Source organism: Simochromis diagramma, unplaced genomic scaffold (assembly GCF_900408965.1).
Source record: "Simochromis diagramma unplaced genomic scaffold, fSimDia1.1 OVJJ01000107.1, whole genome shotgun sequence".
In the NCBI taxonomy this organism is placed as follows: Eukaryota; Metazoa; Chordata; class Actinopteri; order Cichliformes; family Cichlidae; genus Simochromis; species Simochromis diagramma.
This window is the reverse complement of record NW_024387209.1, coordinates 4291927-4312296: the sequence shown is the minus strand read 5'-3', so window position 1 is coordinate 4312296 and position 20370 is coordinate 4291927. Positions and strand designations below refer to the sequence as shown.

General features: G+C 41.9%; 1 protein-coding gene across 2 annotated transcripts; it reads right to left on the bottom strand.

Annotated features, from left to right (window-relative positions):
• Nucleotides 1-4103: 4103 nt before the first annotated feature.
• lancl1 (LanC antibiotic synthetase component C-like 1 (bacterial)) lies at nucleotides 4104-13802 on the bottom strand. Of its 2 annotated transcripts, none has more exons than XM_040051581.1 (10): nucleotides 13675-13802; nucleotides 13198-13344; nucleotides 12991-13108; nucleotides 11800-12010; nucleotides 10824-10971; nucleotides 10530-10676; nucleotides 9928-10110; nucleotides 7730-7906; nucleotides 6877-6949; nucleotides 4104-4840 (listed from the first exon to the last, which is right to left on the bottom strand). In XM_040051581.1, the coding sequence occupies exons 2-10, from the start codon at nucleotides 13282-13284 to the stop codon at nucleotides 4764-4766; spliced, it is 1221 nt and encodes a 406-aa protein (XP_039907515.1). In that variant the 5' UTR covers nucleotides 13285-13344; nucleotides 13675-13802; the 3' UTR covers nucleotides 4104-4763. The 2 variants fall into 2 exon arrangements, with proteins under 2 accessions (XP_039907515.1, XP_039907516.1); XM_040051582.1 differs by having other exon boundaries at nucleotides 13667-13779.
• Between the last annotated feature and the right edge of the window lie 6568 nt (nucleotides 13803-20370).

Below are 20370 nucleotides of genomic sequence, written 5' to 3'. Positions count from 1 at the left end.
GATGTCACATATGCTAATGGACAGATCAGATGACACATTGGAACATCTTTAACTTTCTTAGGGCAAACGGAAAGGAGAGCTGTACGCCCTCGGAGCAGTGGGAGTAGGCCTTTAGAAGGGGACAGGGCTATTTTTAGAAGGCTGAAAGAACGGTTGCAAGATTTCAAAGAGTCTGTGAATGCATTACAATTTCAACCGAAATGCTTTCGGCAGCATTGACACTTAGACTTCTCTCCTCTGGAAAGAGATGTGCAGCTGGTGAGTGAAAATGCAGAAAACTCCGCTTCCTTGAGGCTCACTTGAGGAGGGCTCCAGGTGTGAGGAGCTCATTTACAGGGTGGTATTTTTAAACAGCCCCACCGCTCCTCCTCTTATGGTTAAATAACAGAACCGGGCAAAAAATCGTTTGAAAAGTTCACTCCATTCAGGCATGTGTTAAAAACATTGACACTGAGTGGCAGATAACCTGAAAACAACAGGTTTTATAACAATTCTAAAGACCTTAAAAAGATCTGCTCTCACAGCGCTACCCTCAGAATAGGACAAGTAACAAATAAATTCATAATATGCAGATTTGCTGGCTTCGACTAACTAAAAATTGATCAGTTTGTCCATTAATAAATAGGCAAATACACTGGAGCAAAGTTAAGCTTACATAATGTAGGTTATGTTATTAAGAACTACATTCATAGCACAATAAATGACGTTTTTAAAAGTCAATTTCATTTCCATCTTCAGCAGAGCTCTCCATGGTGCTGACAGCGGAACAGAAAGAACCAATAAGATTAATCTTAATAAATGAATTTCTTGATACATTTTTTGATGTAACAAACTTAATTTAAAAAACTCGAAAAAAATCAAAAATCATTACCTGCGATTCTGCGAAGTGCAGTTTCATTTTTCAAGTTATTTATAGCCCACCTATTACAAATCACAATTTCAAAAGCATCAAGGTTATCCTTACTTTATGTAAGTAATAGTAACTAATCCTCATATACAATTATTACCCAACAGTTTAGATTCATAGATGCACAGAGGTTCTTTTTAATCGTTTATCTGTAGAAAGCATTTTAACTTTTTCTTTTATTGTCTGGTGTTTCCACTCTCTGTAGTTTATAAGACCAAACTCAGTAGGCTTGTAAACATGGGCTGTAAGAGGTCAGCAACAGCATAGTATGTGCCAACTTTGGGAGTCATGAGTGATGGGACGGGGCGAGACATTCACAGAGACGTAACACACAGTCATCATAGTCAAGACAGCAGTACACCAGCTTTGTGAAGACCTCGCGCCCCGAGGTCGTTTATACCTTGTACAACTCTGCTGAACACATCCAGGTGATGTTTGTTATGATGTGGGATGACATAGATGTCTTTAATGTCTGTAACTGTGATATTGTTGTTGTGGTTATTTGTCTGACAGTTGCCCCAAAGCACAAATTTCTGAAAGGATAAATAATAAATCTAACTGAATCAATCCATCCATCCTCCCAACTCTTAAGTTGTGCTGACATCTGTCCGTCCATCCGTCCGTCCATCCATCCGTCCATCCATCCATCCAATCCAATCAGTTCAGGGTCGCAGAAATTTTTAAAAATGTAAGTTTTTTTGGGTAGAATTTGACTCTTGGTTCGAATTAGATAATTAGTTTGGTATCACAGGGCAGAACCACAAACGAAGGTAGGAGATAGTGACCAGACCCTAAAAGTAAACAGTTGGATAGTAGGTAATATAGCATCACAGCAGCTACACGAAACAGGCACAAAGAAGGCAACAAAAAAAAAAACCTATTGAGAAAAGGAGGCAGAAATAGAGACAAGACAGGGAAAATAGAGATAACAGGAGTCTTTGATTGGTTAGAGGCTGTCAGATTCATACGAATCTTTCATTTTTTTAAATAATTTGTTCATTGCTGTCTGTTTGGAGGGACGCCAGTATTGACAGAGTCCTGATATTCTTTGATTTCAGCTGCTCTGCTTTTCTCTTTAAAAAGGCGATTATTGGATTCAAGTCTGACAACATACTAGGACAGGTTGTAGTCTGATTCTGGCAGTTTCCTCATTGTTCTGTTAGGCCTCTGCAGACTGGGAGCCATCCCGTCAACCAGTATTTTGGTATATACACAATCTACCAGTCTTCCCAAAACCTTTCACATGGTAATCGTCTGTGGACCGCGTGCGCCCAACTTTCAGAAGTCTTCTTTTGGAATTCTTTAGCAAAATTCAATCTTGGAGTTTTCCTTTAAAGAGCCAGCAGTGTTTTTTCGCTTAGGGTGCCGTCCATAGAGGATGGCATTATGCTATGTGTTGTGAGCCATTTCCATTTATAAACCCTGTGCCAAATCTGAAATGCTAGCTTTCTTAGAGCTAGACTGTGCAAGTAATGCACTGCCCATGGTGTCATTTTAGGAGGTCAGTTGCTGGTTAGCACGATTATTGCTGCAGCTGTGCTTCGACTGACTTTCTGTCGGTGCCCAGTCTTCTTGTATCCTTTTTCCATCCTTAATTTAGATTGTTCAGTTCCTCTGGCAGTTCTTTTTCTATTTGGAACAACACATAGGTCCAAACAACAAGGAGGCTCTGGTGTTCACAGGTCATTTTATAGTCATGTTCATTGGTTCAAATCATGTCAGTGATCACTGGTGTGTTTATTGCTGGTTTTGGTTTCTGCCTCAGGGCCTGTATTGTCAGTACAGTCTTTCTGGTATAGTATTGTTTTTATGACAGTCTACTTGTCAACTTGACAGTACCATTGATACAAACTATTATTTCAAATATAAAATGTTCTGAAAATTTAGAAAGCTGTGAATTTCATAGAAGAAATCTGTTTTGGTTTTTTTTTCTTCCATGCTTTAGGTTAAATATATGCTCATCTCTGCTGTCACATACATGTGACTCCATGTGGGTAACAGCCTACAAGCAGTGATCCCTGTGTGTTAACACTGAGTGTTGTAGAAGGCTCAGGGCAGATTGGTTTAGGCGAGGGAGACTATATATGCCTGCGTGTTTCATTAATATAAACTTATTAATGAAAAATATCATGCCAATTATGTATAAATACCAGCTACAGTACTGTGCAAAAGTCATTTATAATACTTTGCTTCCAAGGAGCGAGACTTTCTTGCTGTCAGTTGGTGTTGAGCAATAGGTCTCCAGTGCATATGGTGTGCAGGATATCCTTAAAAGATTTGAGGAAACTGGAGTTGAGGACCAAAGCAGAAGTGTCAGGCCTGAAAAATCAACTACAGATGGACAAGATTTAAAAGTCCTGTCCTTAAACATCCAAAGAAGAGCTTTGAATGTCCTTCAAGAAGCCTGGAGAACTATTCCTGAAGACGACTTAAAGAAATAACAAGAAAGCTGCCTAAGAGAGTTCAGACTGTGCTGAAGAATAAAGGTGGTCACACCAAATATTGTCTTTCAAGCTCGATAGAATTGTACAAACTCTGTTTTTGCCTTAAACACCAAGAAATGAGGGATGGAACAAGACTTTTGCACATTACTACATGCTTATGATCTTCCTTAAGTACAACCAGTTGTAAGAATACAGCAGATTTCCATAAACATTTTTTGGCCTTTTGGACAAGTATATATATATATATATATACACGATTGTTAAAATAGAAGAAATGTTTTCTCTAAAGTAGGTCCAAAAGGAAGGAAAGACACTTATAGTGCTGCTAGGCTGCCTAAGTTGTCAACGTCTATGTAACACAAAGCAATCAGCTGCTGAGCATCAGAACGGACACATTGGAGGACACTTGTAGGAGCGCGTGAACCACAGTGAAGCACATGCCTTTGGAGACCACTCCCCTCCTGGACAGATGAGCTCTATTTTTACTCTCATTCCCACTGGTGGTGTTGAGTTTCTCCTATGTTGCGTTTGCTCTGCGAAGACTGGGGTCTCAAGACTCCCTGGTACAGTAGCCACCTCCCCTTCACCACCTCCTCCTACCAAGCTGGCCTTGGGTCATAAAGAAGCTCTGGCAGGGAGCTTAAAAAAGAGAGACGGCATTGTGTTGCTGCTTGGTACATGAGCCTTATATGGAAAAGACTGGATTAGATGAGCTAATGGTCCCACAGAGGAAGAAAAAGAGAAAATTCAACTCATTGCAATACAATATTTATCACTTAAAGCCAGTTTAAACCCAAACTTTGCTTGCATACACCAAATGATAATGAAAAAAAAAAAATACATCTGATGAGATATAAATACACTGCTAATGAAGTCACCACTGAGTGAACTTTGTGGCTCTCTGCTGCCCCTCTGTGCTTTTTCTTCACCGCTGCACAACATCGACAAACTAGGCAGCTGTGTTACGTCTGGTGCAACGCAACGGAGCATTGCACCAGACATTTCTACACCCAAAACAAGTAAGACGATAGAAATCAAAAGCATTTAAACTTACAGACAGCAGACAGATATATACAGCTAAGTGCTAAAAAAAATTACAGTCAGCTTTCCCACGTTTTCATTTTACAATTAGTTCCCTTCCTTTTAGTTCACAGAGCAGGAGTTGCTGGGGCATGCTAGGGAAGCTCACAACCTTGACACGTTTCCAAAACATTACAGGAAATGTATTGTTAATAACACATGACGTTTCCAGGTGGGAAAAGCAGGAAAAACATGGCACAATGTCTGAATGTTGAATTAAAAGCCAGCCGTCATGACTGCGGTGCCCATGTGTGACAAAGAGCAGAGCGGTGTGGGTCTTCTTATTCAATGATTTCCAGTGTGGGTCTGGGATCATTACCCGCGGACACTTTCTACACCTCAAAGGCCGGGAAGCGGGCGCTCATTGGATGCAGAAGGTCAGCCAGGAAGTAGATGGTGCCTGCCATGCCTGATAAGAAGAAGGGACACTGTTTAATTAGTTTAGTTTCCGCAGATACACGACCAATAATCTGGCCTCCCCAGTCAGCTAGCTGTGGTCTCATGCATGTATCACTTATTCCTATCAGATGAATTATATACTTTACTTATGAGTCATTATGTTTTTTTTTTTAATACAGTTATATTTGAATGATTACCAAAGCAGGACTTTGAATCGTCTCTAAAACAGACTACCCAGACAGCTGGAGCTGACTGCTGTTGCTAGAGACTGAACTGAACCTCTCCACCACGTTTCTGCTGTTGGGGCAGAAATCCAAAGACTGAAGATTCTGGTATTTTATTTATATGTTTCTCTAATAAAAACACATTCGTCTGTGTGTTGTACACAAATATAGCTATAGCACTATCTCATAATTTAATATTGCAGTGGATACATCCACTATCACTAAGAACTGACCTTGGTAAGGCAGCTTATCAGTTTTCTACATTCACTTAGTAACAGAGAATCAGTTTGGTTGATGTAATTATTAGAAAGCTGATATTTGTACCCTTTTTGTTAAACCTGCAACCCTGGCTGCTTTAACACTGCACTGCAGAAAGTATTCACTCACCCATTCAAAATCAGGTGTTCCAAAAGTTTCCATGGCAACAGGTGTATAAAATCAAACACCTAGGCCTGCAGACTGCTTCTAGCAGCTCAGTGACTTCCAGAGTGGTACAGTGATAAGATGGCATGTGTGCAACAAGTCCAGTTGTGAAAGTTCGTCACTACTAAATATTCCACAGTCAGCTGTTAGTGGGATTATAGCAAAATGGAAGCAATTGGGAATGCTAACAACTCAGCCATCGAGTGGTAGATGGTAGAGTGCGTTGAAGTGGATGGTGCGCAGAGGTCACCAACGTTTTGCACAGTCAATCGCTACAGACCTCCAAACTTCATGTGGCTTCTGATTAGTTCAAGAACAGTATGGAGAGAGCTTTATGGAACTGGTTTCCACGCTGAGACGTGTTCTCTGGAGTGACGAATCACACTTCTCCATCCACTCTTGGTTGGGCGGTTGCCAGGGGAATGGTACTCCATGAACTTCACTGTGCCAAGTGTAAAGTTTGGTGGAGGGGGGGCCAAGGTGTGGGCTTGTCTTTCAGAAGTTGAGCTTGGCCCCTTGGTTCCCATAAAAAGAAATCTTAATGCTTCAGACTACAAAGACATTTTGACCATGTCATGCTCCTAACTTTGTGGGAACAATTTGGGGATGGACCCTTCCTGTTCCAACGTGACTGCACACCAGTGAACAAAGCAAGGTCCATAAAGACATGGATGTGCACGTTTGGTGTGGAAGAAGTTGACTGGCCTTCATAGAGTGCTGACCTTAACCCGACGGAACAGCTTTGGGATGAATTAGAGCGGAGACTGTGAGCCAGGCCTTCTAGTCCAACATCAGTGTCTGACCTCACAAATGTGCTTCTGGAAGAACGGTCAGTAATTCCCATAAACACTCCTAAACCTGTGGAAAGACTTCCAGGAAGAGTTGAAACTGTTATAGCTGCGAAAGCATGACCTGACATCATATTAAACCCGATGGGTTAAGAATGGGATGTCGCTCAAGTTCATGTGTTTGTGAAGGCAGACGAGTGAATACTTCTGGCAGTACATTGTGCATTTATGTGTGAGGGACAGATGAACATGTGTGAAACAGCTGGCTGTGATTACAAGTTCTGCCAACTTCATATTTCTTACCACAGAAGCCAATTTAGCTCCTTTCAAAATAATCTTATTCAATTTCCACTGCACTACTCCTGTAATCTCACAGCATGACTCATTTATCTGCACTTGTAATTCTTACTACAATGTAAGCCATGCCTGCAACCTGGCAACAGCAAGTCTTAAATATCTAACAATGTACCAAACCCAGAAAAATGGCATCACTAAAAATGTAGTGCTTAGTTTACCTTGTAATCTGTGACACGTGTAACAAAAAGTTAAAAAATGCCCTTTTGTGCATAACATGATATTTTTGGGAGGTTGGATCTGCCATTATGCATTACCTTCAAAGAGAGAGAAGGGAGTGTCTGGTGTCCGACATCCATGTTTGCCGTAGTTCATACACCAGTCTGCAAACTGCAGCGAAAGAGAAAGTAATGTTACAACAGTAATGGCACTGGACCACTGATCCGTCTCCGGAGAACAGCGAGCAAATGTCAACAAGTCCTAAAAATCGGGCCCTTCTCCGTGAAATCCGAGCATCTGTCGATGTATCGGATTACGACCACAATGTTGTGCTTGGAGGCAGGCAACACATCTGAAGAGTCTATTTCCATCTATGAATAGATTCATATTAATGAAAGCACACGTGGAACTCTCGCCATCTGGAGTGCATCCAAGACCAGCTCGCTAGCGGCTAGCGAGCCACGCTTTGACGCCAACTCGCACAGACAGCGACCGACCTGCTGTCAATAAACATAAAAGGCCCTGCCTCTCACATCCCCATCGTTTCTGGAATAATTTTCAATTTTAGGGCTGGCGAGTGACCAACTACGTTCTGATTGGTTAAGCTTTGAACTGAAGTTCAATATGACTTTTGCGTCTCACATCAAAGTCGTTGAGCGTCGAGGGAGGACGCGACAGAGACTTAAAAATGGAATTATAAAAGGACTTCTCGTGGCTTTCTACAAACACATTAAAATTTCAGGGATAAAAAACGTCCTGCTCTTATGAGGAACCCCTAGTCATAACTCTACAGCGTCAGACAGTGGAGGCATTAATCAAGCCTTTGGACACTAATTATGATGGATGCACTGCTGGTGCGACGCAATTAATATTTGCAGTTATTTGATCAGACGACTGGCCGCTGCAGCCCAGGAGTGATTACATTATTAAAGAGCTTTTATGTCCTCTCACCATGCAGGCTCTGTACAGGTGCTTCGGATCCTGCGTATGCCGGTACAACGCCAAGAAGGTGTAGGCGTTACCAGCCGCGCCGTGGCACAGGCCGTAGCCCTTTTTCAGCAGGCCGTACCACCACACCACCTCCCCGCACTGCAGAGCGTCGCCCAGGTACTGAGGAACTCTGAAAGCCTGGAATGAGGGACATGTCATCATCTTAACTGTGATAAGCATAAAGCAGATCTTGATTTCTGTGAGATCTGAATTAAAAAAAAACCTCCAAGTTAAAAAGAGAACCTCAGCGGTACTGTATAAACGATACTCTCTGTCTCATGTAGCACGATAAGTTAAGAAATACTACAAATAAACTGTTCTGTGGATTTGTTCTGTGAGGACTGTTTGTCCTTTAAATGTCATTCATTGGCAATATTATTCAATTTAGACAGAAAAGGGAGAATTTTATGAGATTAAAACATGACTCTACTTCACCACAAGATGGCACTATGAGTCTTTCGATGACCCCTGTGTTTCTCAGACAGTGGTTTTTAACCAAGTACCCCACAGAACCCCTTTAATTCGTCAGTTAGGCTTAGCTAACTGTTTATAACCATCCATAAGTAACAACTTATTTCAACCCTTTACCCGCAGCTTTTAGTGACTATTCCAGTTAACAGCTGTCCACAATGTTTAGTGACTGGTTTGAACTGCTTATCCACCAGTTCACCTAGCTAAAGTACTGTGCAAAAGTCTTGAGCCACCCCTCATTTCTTTATATGTTGCTAGGAAATCTGGAAATAGGTGCTGACAAGGAGCAAAATATAATGAGCTGAAAGATAGCTCAAGACTTTTGCACAGATATGCATTTTAACTATTTAATTTTATGGACAGTTAACAAAAATATTAATGCAGTTTAATCTTTAAATTCATACTTACAGCTAACACATTGTGGGGATTAGAGAAATATTTTGCTGCTATTGTTAATAATCATCATCATTACCATTGCATTAATAATTAATATTGATATTGTATTCAGATGTTTAAACATATTGGTACCCAATTAGCCTTTATTACAGGTGCAGTTATAACCACTTTAAACTGTTGAGTTAAATCAATAATCTTAAATGCTTTTGAATGCTTGTTATAATCTTAAATGTGTATGTGCTGATTCTGCTGGGTTATAAAAGAAAGGCCTAACTCTGAGTACACTCTGTGCCAAAGTAGACAGGAAGCGCAGGCTTTTGCAGAGTGTGCTTGTGAAAGTGGAACTAAAGCAGAGTCTAAGTGTAAGTTACTTTGAGGAGCTGTGGGAGGATGCTATTTGAATAACCAGGTTATTCATTATTGTCTTTTATTCATTTATATCTTTTGATTAAGCTTTTAGTAGAGGTTCTTGATTAAAACATTTATTCAACATATTACAAATATAGTTTCAGTTAGGTTATTATGCACATGAGAATTGGCCTCTCTTCTCATAAGACAAAGTTCGTGTGAGGTCGAGCCACACACACACACACACACACACACACACACACACACACACACACACACACACACACACACACACACACACACACACACAGCAGTTAGACTCAGGGGTAGGTGAAGGTTCAAATAATATTTTGTAAAAGCTTGCAACTGCAAAATTGTGCCTGCAAAAGAACAGTTTGTTGCAGAATGTGTGCCTGATGTTCCAGACGATAAGCGAGCGTCCGGCAGCGACAGGAAGACACCTGGGATGGAGACAAGGCGATGTTGTTTTGCAAACTGTGTTAAAAGTCATTGTGGTTTTGATTTGACGTGTGCATATATTGTATCTGCTTAACGCATGAGAGGGCGTTATAAATTTCCCTGATGGTATGAAAACAACTGCTTGTGTATTGTTAGACAGAGATCGATGCTGATTGTGTAACAGTGTTCATCTCTCCACGCGTGTTCATTAAAATCATCGTTTGACTCCACCCGGCCGGATCAGTGTTGTTATTTTGAAATTCCTCCTGTATCCCTCCTCAATATTTGAACCCTAACAACATCCATACAACTGCACTTTTATGCATTACTTTTAGCCAACTGCTGACTTTTCTGCTTAACACTGTTCCGGTGAACAGACTAACTAAATGCAGTTTCATGTAGGACCTGGTACACAAACAGACTGAACAGACTCACTGTTTCTTTCTGCAAATGAGTAATCAAATTTTCAAGCTCTCGGTCTTTACCTTGTAAGCCTGCAGGAGCATGTACACGATCCCCGGAGATCCGTGGCACCAGTGCACCAGCAGGTCTCGATCGTCCCCCATGCAGGGAGGGTAGTTTCCCGAGGGGAACTTAAGACGGCAGACGTGGTCGACGCTGGGTTTCACCAGCCTGTGCACGAGCTCCTCCGAGAACACAAAGCCAGGCTGTGAAGGAGGGGTTAGATCAAGTTCAGCGGAGGGAAAAAAAGGTGACAGGTGGCAACTTTGGTAGAGCGCGAGGTACCCTGGAAACAGACAGATTAGCTTCTGCACAAGAGCACTTATTAGAAAGTTAACTTTGGAGCTAGCATAATTAACTTTTTAGATGGCATAACAAATATTTGCAGGCTGGCTTCTTAAACGAGGAGAGGGATTTGTATGTTTTCTTTAATTCTTAGAACTGAAAATTTAATAACTTCAGCTTTCAGAGTTCTTGGTGCAGCCATAGATCCCTTCGAATGAAAGTGCATTATACACAACCACAAAGTACACCGAATTACTGCAAAACCACAGAAAATTATTTCCCATATGGCCTGCACAAGCACAAGACTACTCCACTTGCTAAAACCAGGATCCTGTTCTACCTGCATGAGGAAGTAGTAGATGCCAGCCAGGCCGTGGGCAGCCCCCACATACTGCTCCTGGTACCACTCGTACATCAGGGGGCTCTGGTTCTGGACCCGGAACTTCCTACTGAGGTGCTCACCCGATTCCAGCACAGCCTGGGTGATCTGAGGAAGGAAGCAAAAATATAAATTAGTGGAGATAAATGAGAGAAAATGGTTTAAACCTAGAGGTTTCTATGGCAACTGTCGCTCTCACAAAGAAAATACAACAAAATAAAAAACTTTGGACTGAGCGCACTGTTTCTGAATCACCTGTTGGATGTATCCATCTGGAATCCTGTCTTTTCCAAGCTGCTGGTTGATGAAGACCAGTGAGTAGAGGTAGCCCACCCGCCCATACAGCAGCTCGTCTGGCAGCCCGCCCGAACCCTTCACCACCGTCTGGTGGTACTGCATCAGCCTGGTGGAGAGGCACAGGAAGTTTGTGACAGATTTTTTGCACCACTGAACCACATCTTAAAATAGACCTTCTATTTATGACGACCTATAAGCGCGTACAATTAATTATATCATAAATGCGATTCCAGCTCCGGCAGTTAAATGAACTAGATCCGGACCATTAAGCTGGAAATTAAACTGGTCCAATCGGCTCCATTCGAGTGCATTTGATTCATACTGCAGATACTTAATAAAGCTGTAATAGCCTCAATAATACTAAGTGCAGTTGTATTGAAGAAAACATGCTGGCACGCAACAAAATGATGTAGGCTATACAAACTGCATATTTTAATGGCTACGGAGGGGGGGGTGGGGGTCTAAATTATTAACAGGGACAAAATGTTTCTTTTTGCAGCTCACAGGCTCAGACTGGTGTTCTATGTGTTTCACAAAATCATGGAGGAGATCCCCACAGAGGCAGACGTGCCTCTTAACCTGTAACAGAAGACTCTCAAGGAGAAGTCTTTCACAGGAGGTGAGGTTTTGCAGGGAAACAATGCTGCAAATGTGAGTGCTAGAGAGCGTTTCAGTAACAGTGGAGTGACGTTACACAGCAAATCCATAAAATAAAAAGCCTTTTTCAGTATTTTCTTTAGTGCATTTGACATTTTTTTGGGCCAGGAAAACTATCGCCTGTCAAACAGGAGAAAAAATCTGGCATCAAAACACATTTTTCTAAAGAGAAACCTTCCAAGAAAGGAGAAAACTGCTGCAGACACAGTGGTGGTTATGTAGTACACTTTAATGTACACCTAAATTCATTACTTATACCGACTTATATGAGGCTGACCTGTTGATGCACTCGTCGCTCTCTTGCACTCTCTGAAGGCGATAGAAGACGACAGCAGCCACGGCCAGCGGCCCTGCATCCCCACACAGGAAGGTGACGTCATGGCGCCGGGTCAGGCACTTGAGGCTCTGGGTGACATGCTCGAGAGCTTTGTGAAGGAACGAGGGCTCCCTGAACACATCGTGGAGGTGCAGATAGAGCAGGGCGATGCCTTTTAAGACACAATGTTGAAAGTTTGGAAAGCGCCCCAGAAATTTTTCTTAATTTAAAGGTATACTGTATCTTGCAATTAGATGCCAGTAGATTTCAGTCAACTGAGTTCTGTTTTCTTAGCCCTCCCATTTCAATTGCATAATCCTAGCTACCATCGCTGCTTTAGGACAAACAACTCTGGCTGCCATTTATTTGTACTGAATGTATTTGTACTGTTTACCTCAGCTGTCAATGCTATTCAAGACGAAGAACAAGTGTCCACCTTTATTTACTCTGAAAGAGGCTGTAAAAGTCTAATATGAGTCGATAAGTCCTTTAAGCCCCCTTCTGTCTGATGACAGTGATACTGAGGTGAGTTGTTGAGGATATCCTGAACTTTTCCAAGCACTGCTGTTTTTGCTGCTGTTAGCCTCAGTTAGCAAGCCTTACCAAAATGTTCTTTGAAGAAACTCTAACATTGTTGTACCTGGACACTTAAACAACTCTTATAAAACTACTGTTTATTGGAGACAAAGTATGATTTTTAGGACACTCAAGCCTAACATTAGCTGGCTTAATGTTGGCTTAGCAAGAAGGTCCAGGGTTTGAATCCACCATCTGGCCGGAGACTTTCTGTGTGGAGTTTGGATGTTCTCCCTGTGTATGTGCGGTCAAAAGACAAGACTGCCCACAGTCCAAAGACATGCAGTTAGTGGAGTTAAGTTAGTGGAGGTTAAAGGTTATGCTAAATGGCACCACGGCACTCGCTCTTATGTATTATTAATGAATTAATTACGTTTAGAAGAAGGTATCAGTCTGTTGGAAGACATAATTACACAATAATCCATGTTCATTAGTAGTCCACATAAAAAAAGAAGGTCTCACTGAAGTAAAGCTGCATACAGGTAAACGACAGAACAGTCTCACAGCATGTGCACAATTACGTGCATTTCCCTGCTACTTGACTTATTTATCCCAGCTGTGTAATGCTATCATCACCTGCCCAGCCAGTGTAAGCAGTGCAGTCTCTGGGATCAGCAGACCTAAGCCCATTCTCCATGACACCTAACAGCTCGCTGATCTTGCTGCTCAGCCGCTGGGCAAACTCTGGTGTGAGCTAAGGGTTTAAAAAAATACAAAACAAAAACTGTAAATATCATGGTGGACATGAAAGACATGCTCACACACTTCTTTTTAATGCATTACCTTTCCCTGGAAGTCAAAAAACGCCTGTGTGGATGCGAGGCTCCCATCATAGTCGGGGTAGGGATTCTTCAAGGCTCTTGTGTCCATTTTCAGAGCCTTGTTACGGCTGCTGCGCTGTTTTTTGATTTATCTGGGTCAGAAAATAATCTGCAGGGAAAAGAGGTAATATAAAAGCCGCAAGAAGCACAGACGAAGATCGTGTAATAGAAGCAAGACTAAAAATAGCAAATTATCGATCCTGTAACATAGAATATAAAACAATACGGAGCATCGAGCCTGCTGGGCAGAGCTCCACACCCCCACACACCAACTCATGACAGCTAAGCTCAACTACGCTGCTTCTGATTACGCAGCTGAAGCTAGCTGCTAACATTAGCCGCTAGCTGCATGGTTATGTTGTTATAAAGTAATGAACGACTTTATACCTTCAAATTATGACAGGGTGAGAAAATAAAATAGAAATTTGCACCTTGGTACCTTTGCAAGCGCTGCACTGTTGGTGTTTACTCTTCTTTGTCTTCACTTTTAGCTGACGGTACATCCGCACTGCTTTGCTCACTACTGACACCTCCTGCGACAGGAGTGGTACTGCAGCTCAGAAACTCGGACGTCAAACTCATTTTGTATCGTGGCGTGAGCCACCTACACAGCGCAGTTTGATCTGAAGTGTGCCAGAAACTCCCCTTTCTGTCAGTGTACATGAGGTTAAGTACACATCTAATCCCGGAGAAATCTTAATATACGAAAAAGAAGTGCAGTTTCAACTCAGTTTCTCAGTTTTCAACTGATAAAGCTGATCTACTCTATCAGCATGACTCTTTGGGCTTAAATTGTAAGAAAGAAATTTGTAAAATTACAAAAAGAAGAAGAAGAAAGCCTCTGGTTGCTCATTGCCTAGACTGTCCTGTAAATATAAAAATATTTTTGTTGATTCATTGAAAATGTCCTACTTTTTAAACAGTCTAAAACAGGACTACCAACACTAACAAGGACACTAGCAATAAGCAGAACTAGAAAAAGATGAATCAGGAGGAATAAGGAGGGAGAAATGGTCTCTTCCTGTAACACCATTACCCTTCTGGGGGTTGTGTTGTTGCCTGTCCAGTGCACCAGCTGTCAGATTCATTTTCACCAAAGCTGCTGAAATTGGTTCACAACACTGTGCACTTCCTAACTGGACACACTGAGATCCCTGGAGTTCTTGTGCAGTTTAGATGTACCATAATCCTAGGAGGATCTAACATGCCATGGTGCGTTTATTAAAGGAAAATGATACAGTGAGTTGTGCAGCCTACTTCCACTCCTCACTTTTAGTTTTAATTACCTCTGTTAAGCTGTGTCCCAGTGCCATTAGATACAGTTTAACTTCACCATGAATTAAGTGGTGATTTATGGCCTGATAAACATCAGTGTTTCCGCAGTCAGAAAACTGCACCAACAACCTTATTTAGGAGTTTAGAGTGACTGTCACACAGGTGTCTAATCCCAGGCATTTCAGCCCATCATCAGATCTTTATGGTAATTGCTCAGTCACAGTCGCCTACGTCAGTGAACCCGCCTCAGCTAATCTTGTCACCTTTTTTGTAATTTTATGATTAAAGACTCCACACTGGTGAGTCTAATGACTTCCAATATAAATAGAAAGGCCTAAATGCATGGGCACGAGGTGTAGCGCAGGTCACACAAACTGCTACCATGGAAACATCATGTGCCACCAATCTGCTCTTGACCTTCTGCAGAGCTCAAACCACATGGTATTATTCCTGTGGATGGTGACGATAATTACTGTAGTCACAGGGAAGTGATATTGATTGGCATTCTGCTGAGCTTCCTAGCATATTCTGACTTATTGCAGAGATAGAAGTTGCCCCCAGATCTGCAGTCTTCTTTTTGTGAGAAGAGGACATTGTTATGGCACGGCGATATTAGAGATTGCAATGGGATGCATCCTCTGAAGGGCTTTGATTGTTCTCGGGTTTAAGACTTTAAAATACATCAAAACTGAATCCTAATTAAACTATAAACCAGCTATGCTAGTTTTACTTCAATAGGTTCCCGCAAGAGTACAGGCGAATGTTCGTACCAACAGTCCTTTGTGACTAAATTTTCAGCCTATTTGATGTTTTTTGATTATGATGCAAATGCTTTTAAGATAACATCAAAGTTTTGCAAGCCTTGAATTGCAGAGTTTTTAGCACTCATCTTAACTTGATGTAACATTTTTTTCCCGAGTCGCTTATGAGCAGGATTGTTTGTTGTCCTTCCCCACCCCCCATCTTGATGACTCGTGTGACCTTGTCTTTGAAAAGTGCAAATGAAGCTGACGATTAGATTAGCGCCCGATTTGCTTCAGTCATCACTGTCATTCTTTTGTTTTTCTGTTTACCGCTCTGCTTTTTATGTCTGTGTATGCTCCATTATTTCCTTTCAGTTAGAGAAACTTGGCTCTCCCAGTCATTTCCATATCAATTGACCGGGCTGCAGGTGAAGGCTACTCATGCAGTACAAAGTACAGAGCCTTTGCCCATATACCTCGGGACTGTTTTACCTTGCCTTCGGGGACAAGGAATGGAAATGAGGTTCCAAAATGCGACAAGATTCAGAAGGAGACCTTGGGGCTTGATTAGAGCTTAGCGATGAAAGACACATTATTGAACCGAGTCTCCCTCCCACTGTGCTGCCAGGAGAAATGGCTTCATGGAGGAAAACATTAAATAGATGTGAGATTGATCATTTGTTTGTGTTTCTAGGTCAGAATAACATTCGAGCTGAGACCAAATCAGGCACTTAAACCTAATTTTACTGTATCATAATGCTAACATTATTGCTGTGAGCAAGATTTTTCAAGGATAAAGATGATGGAACTTTATATTAGTTCTCATTGGCGGAAAATGTCATTTAATAAAGAACAAAACCAGCAATACCTTGATTATTGTGTATTTGTATGTGTAGTCAAAGCTGTTATCTCCTTTCCAAAGACTTCAGTGTTCAGCAAGCAACTCGTCAATGCTGTCATTGCCAACATCAGCTTTGTAGGATGCTCACTCTGATTTTGATCCCTGTAAACAGATAGCTGTATATGAGTAATGCAGCATCTTTAGCTAAGGGACAGGATTTTAGTAGCAGAAGCTGTTTTTTTCTGCTTGTAGGCTGAGGCTTGTTTGAGCAGGATTTAGCTTCATGCAGGTAAACAGACTATACGTTTTATACAGGAAGTTTGGGCATTCTTCTTAGATTCCTATATTGGCTAGTTGGTGCATTAAGTACTTATTTACCAAATAAGTTTAGTGGATTAGCATGCTAACATTAGCTAAATTAGCATAAAGTAGAGAGGAGCTAAATGAGGAGCAAATAACAAACTGCTGTTTTATATAAAAATAGAGGAAAACCCTTTACAACAAATAACAGTTTTCATAAATAGAGAATACTGTAAATGTTGGTAAAAACTTTATCAGCAAATTAAAAGGTAAAATTTAGGCTTTTTTTTAGGTCAATGTAGTAGTTTACATGATCACCTAACAAGTGAAATGTCCCTTGTTTGATCATAGGAGAGACAAATCCTTTGTGGGGCGTAAGAATCTGCCTAATCAAACATATGGAGCTACCTGGTGTGGTGACCCCATGTGAATAAGAGAGCCTCCAAAAATAGCTTTCGGTTTAGTCAGTTAACTCTTCTGAGCAAAGACATGTTAAGTGGAGTCTCGCTGCTGCAGGGTCACGGTTTTACTGCAAAATGACACTGACACTCAGGAAACTTGCTTTAGTACAGGAATATAACCAGAATACAACAACTTGAGTCAAGTTCCCTATTGCAAGGAGACACATCGCTCATGAGGGCTCATCCCAAACATGAATGTTAATGAGAAAGCCTGGCAGTCTGCACTCTAATTCATACCAAAGGTTTTCTCTTGGGTTGAGTTCGGGATTCTGTGCAGGCCTGTCAAGTTCTCCCACCCAAACCTCGCTCATCCATGTCTTTATGGACTGTGTTTTGTGCACAGGTTTGCATTCATGTTGGAACTGGACTTGTTGCACAGGTGGCATCCTTTCATGGACCACGCTGGAATTCACTGAGATCTTGAGAGCGACCCATTCTTTCATAAATGTTTGTAGAAGCAGTCTGCATGCCGAGGTGCTTTTATACACCTGTGGCCATGGAAGTGATTGGAACACCTGAAATAAATGACTTGGATGAGTGACTGAATACTTTTGGTAGTGTAGTGCATTTAATTTTTATGCTTTACATATACTTGATCAGACAAGCAGTATACACTTATTGCTATTTGTCTAGGACTTGGAGGCAAAACACTTTTAAATAGTGTGTTTTTTGTCTAGTATGTCTATTTTACTGAGACATACTAGAAGTAATACCTTAGCTCTTTGTTCACAGCTGCTGAATACAATCCAAGTGACCTCGACACAACGTGACAGCCCGACAAACTGAACTTTGGATAATTTCTGATTGATTTACCCGGTCACCCATCACCTCCCTCTCTCACTGCCTCTCTCGGTTTCCCGCCACTCCTTTATATTCACGTGGACGGCCGGCCTGCTGCTACAGCGAGTGAACGCTGCCAGAGGAGAGTCTCTGCAGACTCCAAACTGTGATGCACAAAGTCAACCACTTGACCCCCGGCTGTAGCCTGCAGCGTATTCCTCTACTCGCTCTCCAAAAAGAGGAAAAAAACAAAGATCTTCAGAGACACAAAGGGGCGCTTACTGTTCTCTGTTGTCCAGCAATGCGGCTAGAGGCTGTGGGTGAATTAAATTCTACTATACGCAATCACTGCTATGCCAGGGGGTGTATTGTGTTAATGCAGAGATGCACAAAGCTTGCTTTAGACATTTATTTTGCCTTTTAAGAGCAGGTTTGGTCACAGTAACAAACACAGCTGTGTGATTATAGGACACTAGCAAAGCTGGATCTTCTTTCCACTCAGTCTGTTGGAAAACATCTTTTTATCACAAAGCCTGGTGGTGATATCTGCTGCACTCGGTCCTTTCAGTGAGCCCGCCTTTGTGATAAATCTTTTTTTGACCCGCAATTTCACCTCCTCTCGATCATAGGTTTGGATACAGCTCCCACAAAGGGGCTGACACAGCAGCTGAGAGTATTTCCTTTCACCACCTTCCATTTGCACCTTCCTCATGCAGCAGAAGTTATTTAACCATAGCAAAAGACATGACTAAAACCCTCAATTTGAGGAGTGGTACAAACAGAGGAGGGAAAGCTAGTAGTCCTCCTTTCTCCCTTTTTCCCTCTCTAAGTGGTCGGGATCCATTTCGATCCCAGAGAACGGCCTGACAGCTGAGATAAAGAACATTCTGGTCTCTGACATGCTGCCATGGCCCCATCTGTGGCGGCGCTAAAAATACACGCAGTCTGGTGTCGCCATACCAGTCAACTGTCTAGGAGAGGGAAGGAGGTAAAGGGGGGAGGAAAGAACTGAGAGAAAGAGAGGTGCAGACAGATACAAGTCGAATCATTTGAGATGGAGCAGAGGGAAAAGAGGAACGACTGAAACGAGCGAGAGAAAGATAGAGAGGATGAATGAAAGCAATAGAGAAGAAATAGATAAGGGAGCACAAAGGAGAGCGAGGAGGGTGCTGTGTGCTCACTGTAATATTGCTATCTCAGGAAAGAGACATGAGCAGTGTACACGAGTTATACCACAGTGCTAAACCTCCTGGGCTCATCCAGTACATGACAAGCAAACACAGAGCGGCGAACAGGCAGATATGAAACTCTGTGGATTTGATCCCATTTGAAGAAATATGTAATATAGAATGACTGTGCAGGTCGCAGAGCACCGAGGCACAAGACATAATTAGATAAATTGTGAATGTGTGTGCAGAAATATATGGTCAAGATATGTCTATGACCAAAATTTATCATCATAAACTTGATCTAAATGACAGATGTAGCCACTGTGATGTCACTCACTGGTTTCTGGATTACTCATTTTGAAGCTTCGGTGTCTTTTTGTCTTTTGGTGTCACAAGTCACTACATCTGGGCAACTGGCATTCTCGGTTAGGCCCCACTCAAGTGTAGAGACCAATTGGAGACTGATTGGCAACCAAAGGTCAAATCGACCAGTTGATGAGTGGTTGCTTGCAGTCGCTAGGAGAATTTGGTAAAAACTATGCTATCAACTAAAGGAAAGACGAGGAGAGGTTTTGTGCAGCATGTTCTTAAAAAAAGTATCTGTATTATATTTATACAAGGACGACACATATTTCCATTGCTACATTCAAGCAAAAGGCAGCTGATGTAATGTACACAGGTTTTTCAGATTTGCAGACTCCTTGCGACTGATTTCACTCAGCAACAGCCTCCAGCAGCCTCCAGCAGCCACTCGCCAGTTGGTTAGGGAATGAAGATTTTTCCCGGTGGACAGGGTGATGATTGCAGAACTGAATTTGAAAGCACTGCAAAGTGGAATTGATGTAAAGGAAAAGGAGTGACTGCAGATATTTCTTACTGGATGTACCCGTTAACAGTTACACAAACCAACAAACCAACAAGACCTACCTGGCAAACTCTGGTTGCTAGGTAGCATGTGGTCCTCAACCGCTTGATGAGTGGTTCCTGGAGGTTGCTGTAAGCTGTTGCTGTGTGAAATCGGTCGCAAAGAGTCTGCAAATCTTTGACATTGAAGAATTTGCAAACATGACACAAACTGGAAACCAAGAACAATTGCCTTCAGAGTAAAAGTTGTGCCTTACCTTTGCAACCAACATGATTTACAAGACTTCTACTTTGAAGACAAAATTCCTCTAGTTCCGGCTTTTGCTGCACTTGGTAAGTTTTTGCAGACAAGTCTTCCTCTTTTACTCCAAATACTTCAAGATCCAAATGAGAGCGACCAAAGAAATCGCAGTGTAGCACTGTCGATATCTTTGTGACCAATTTCTTCTTGTAACAGCAAGCAACCACTTGCCTACTGGTCAGGGAATCCCTAAAGACCAGCGAGTTACCAAATGGTCTCTAGTCCTGTTTGACTGGGGCCTAACTTACTTATTATTTACATAGCCAGCCAGGGTTGTTGGGCTAAAATCTAGCCCAGCCACCATGCACCACGGACATGGAAAACCCACACAGAGACAGCCCCAGCAGATTGGCATGAACCCAGAAGGCAAGAGTTGAAGAGTTGAAGTCTGACCATTGCAT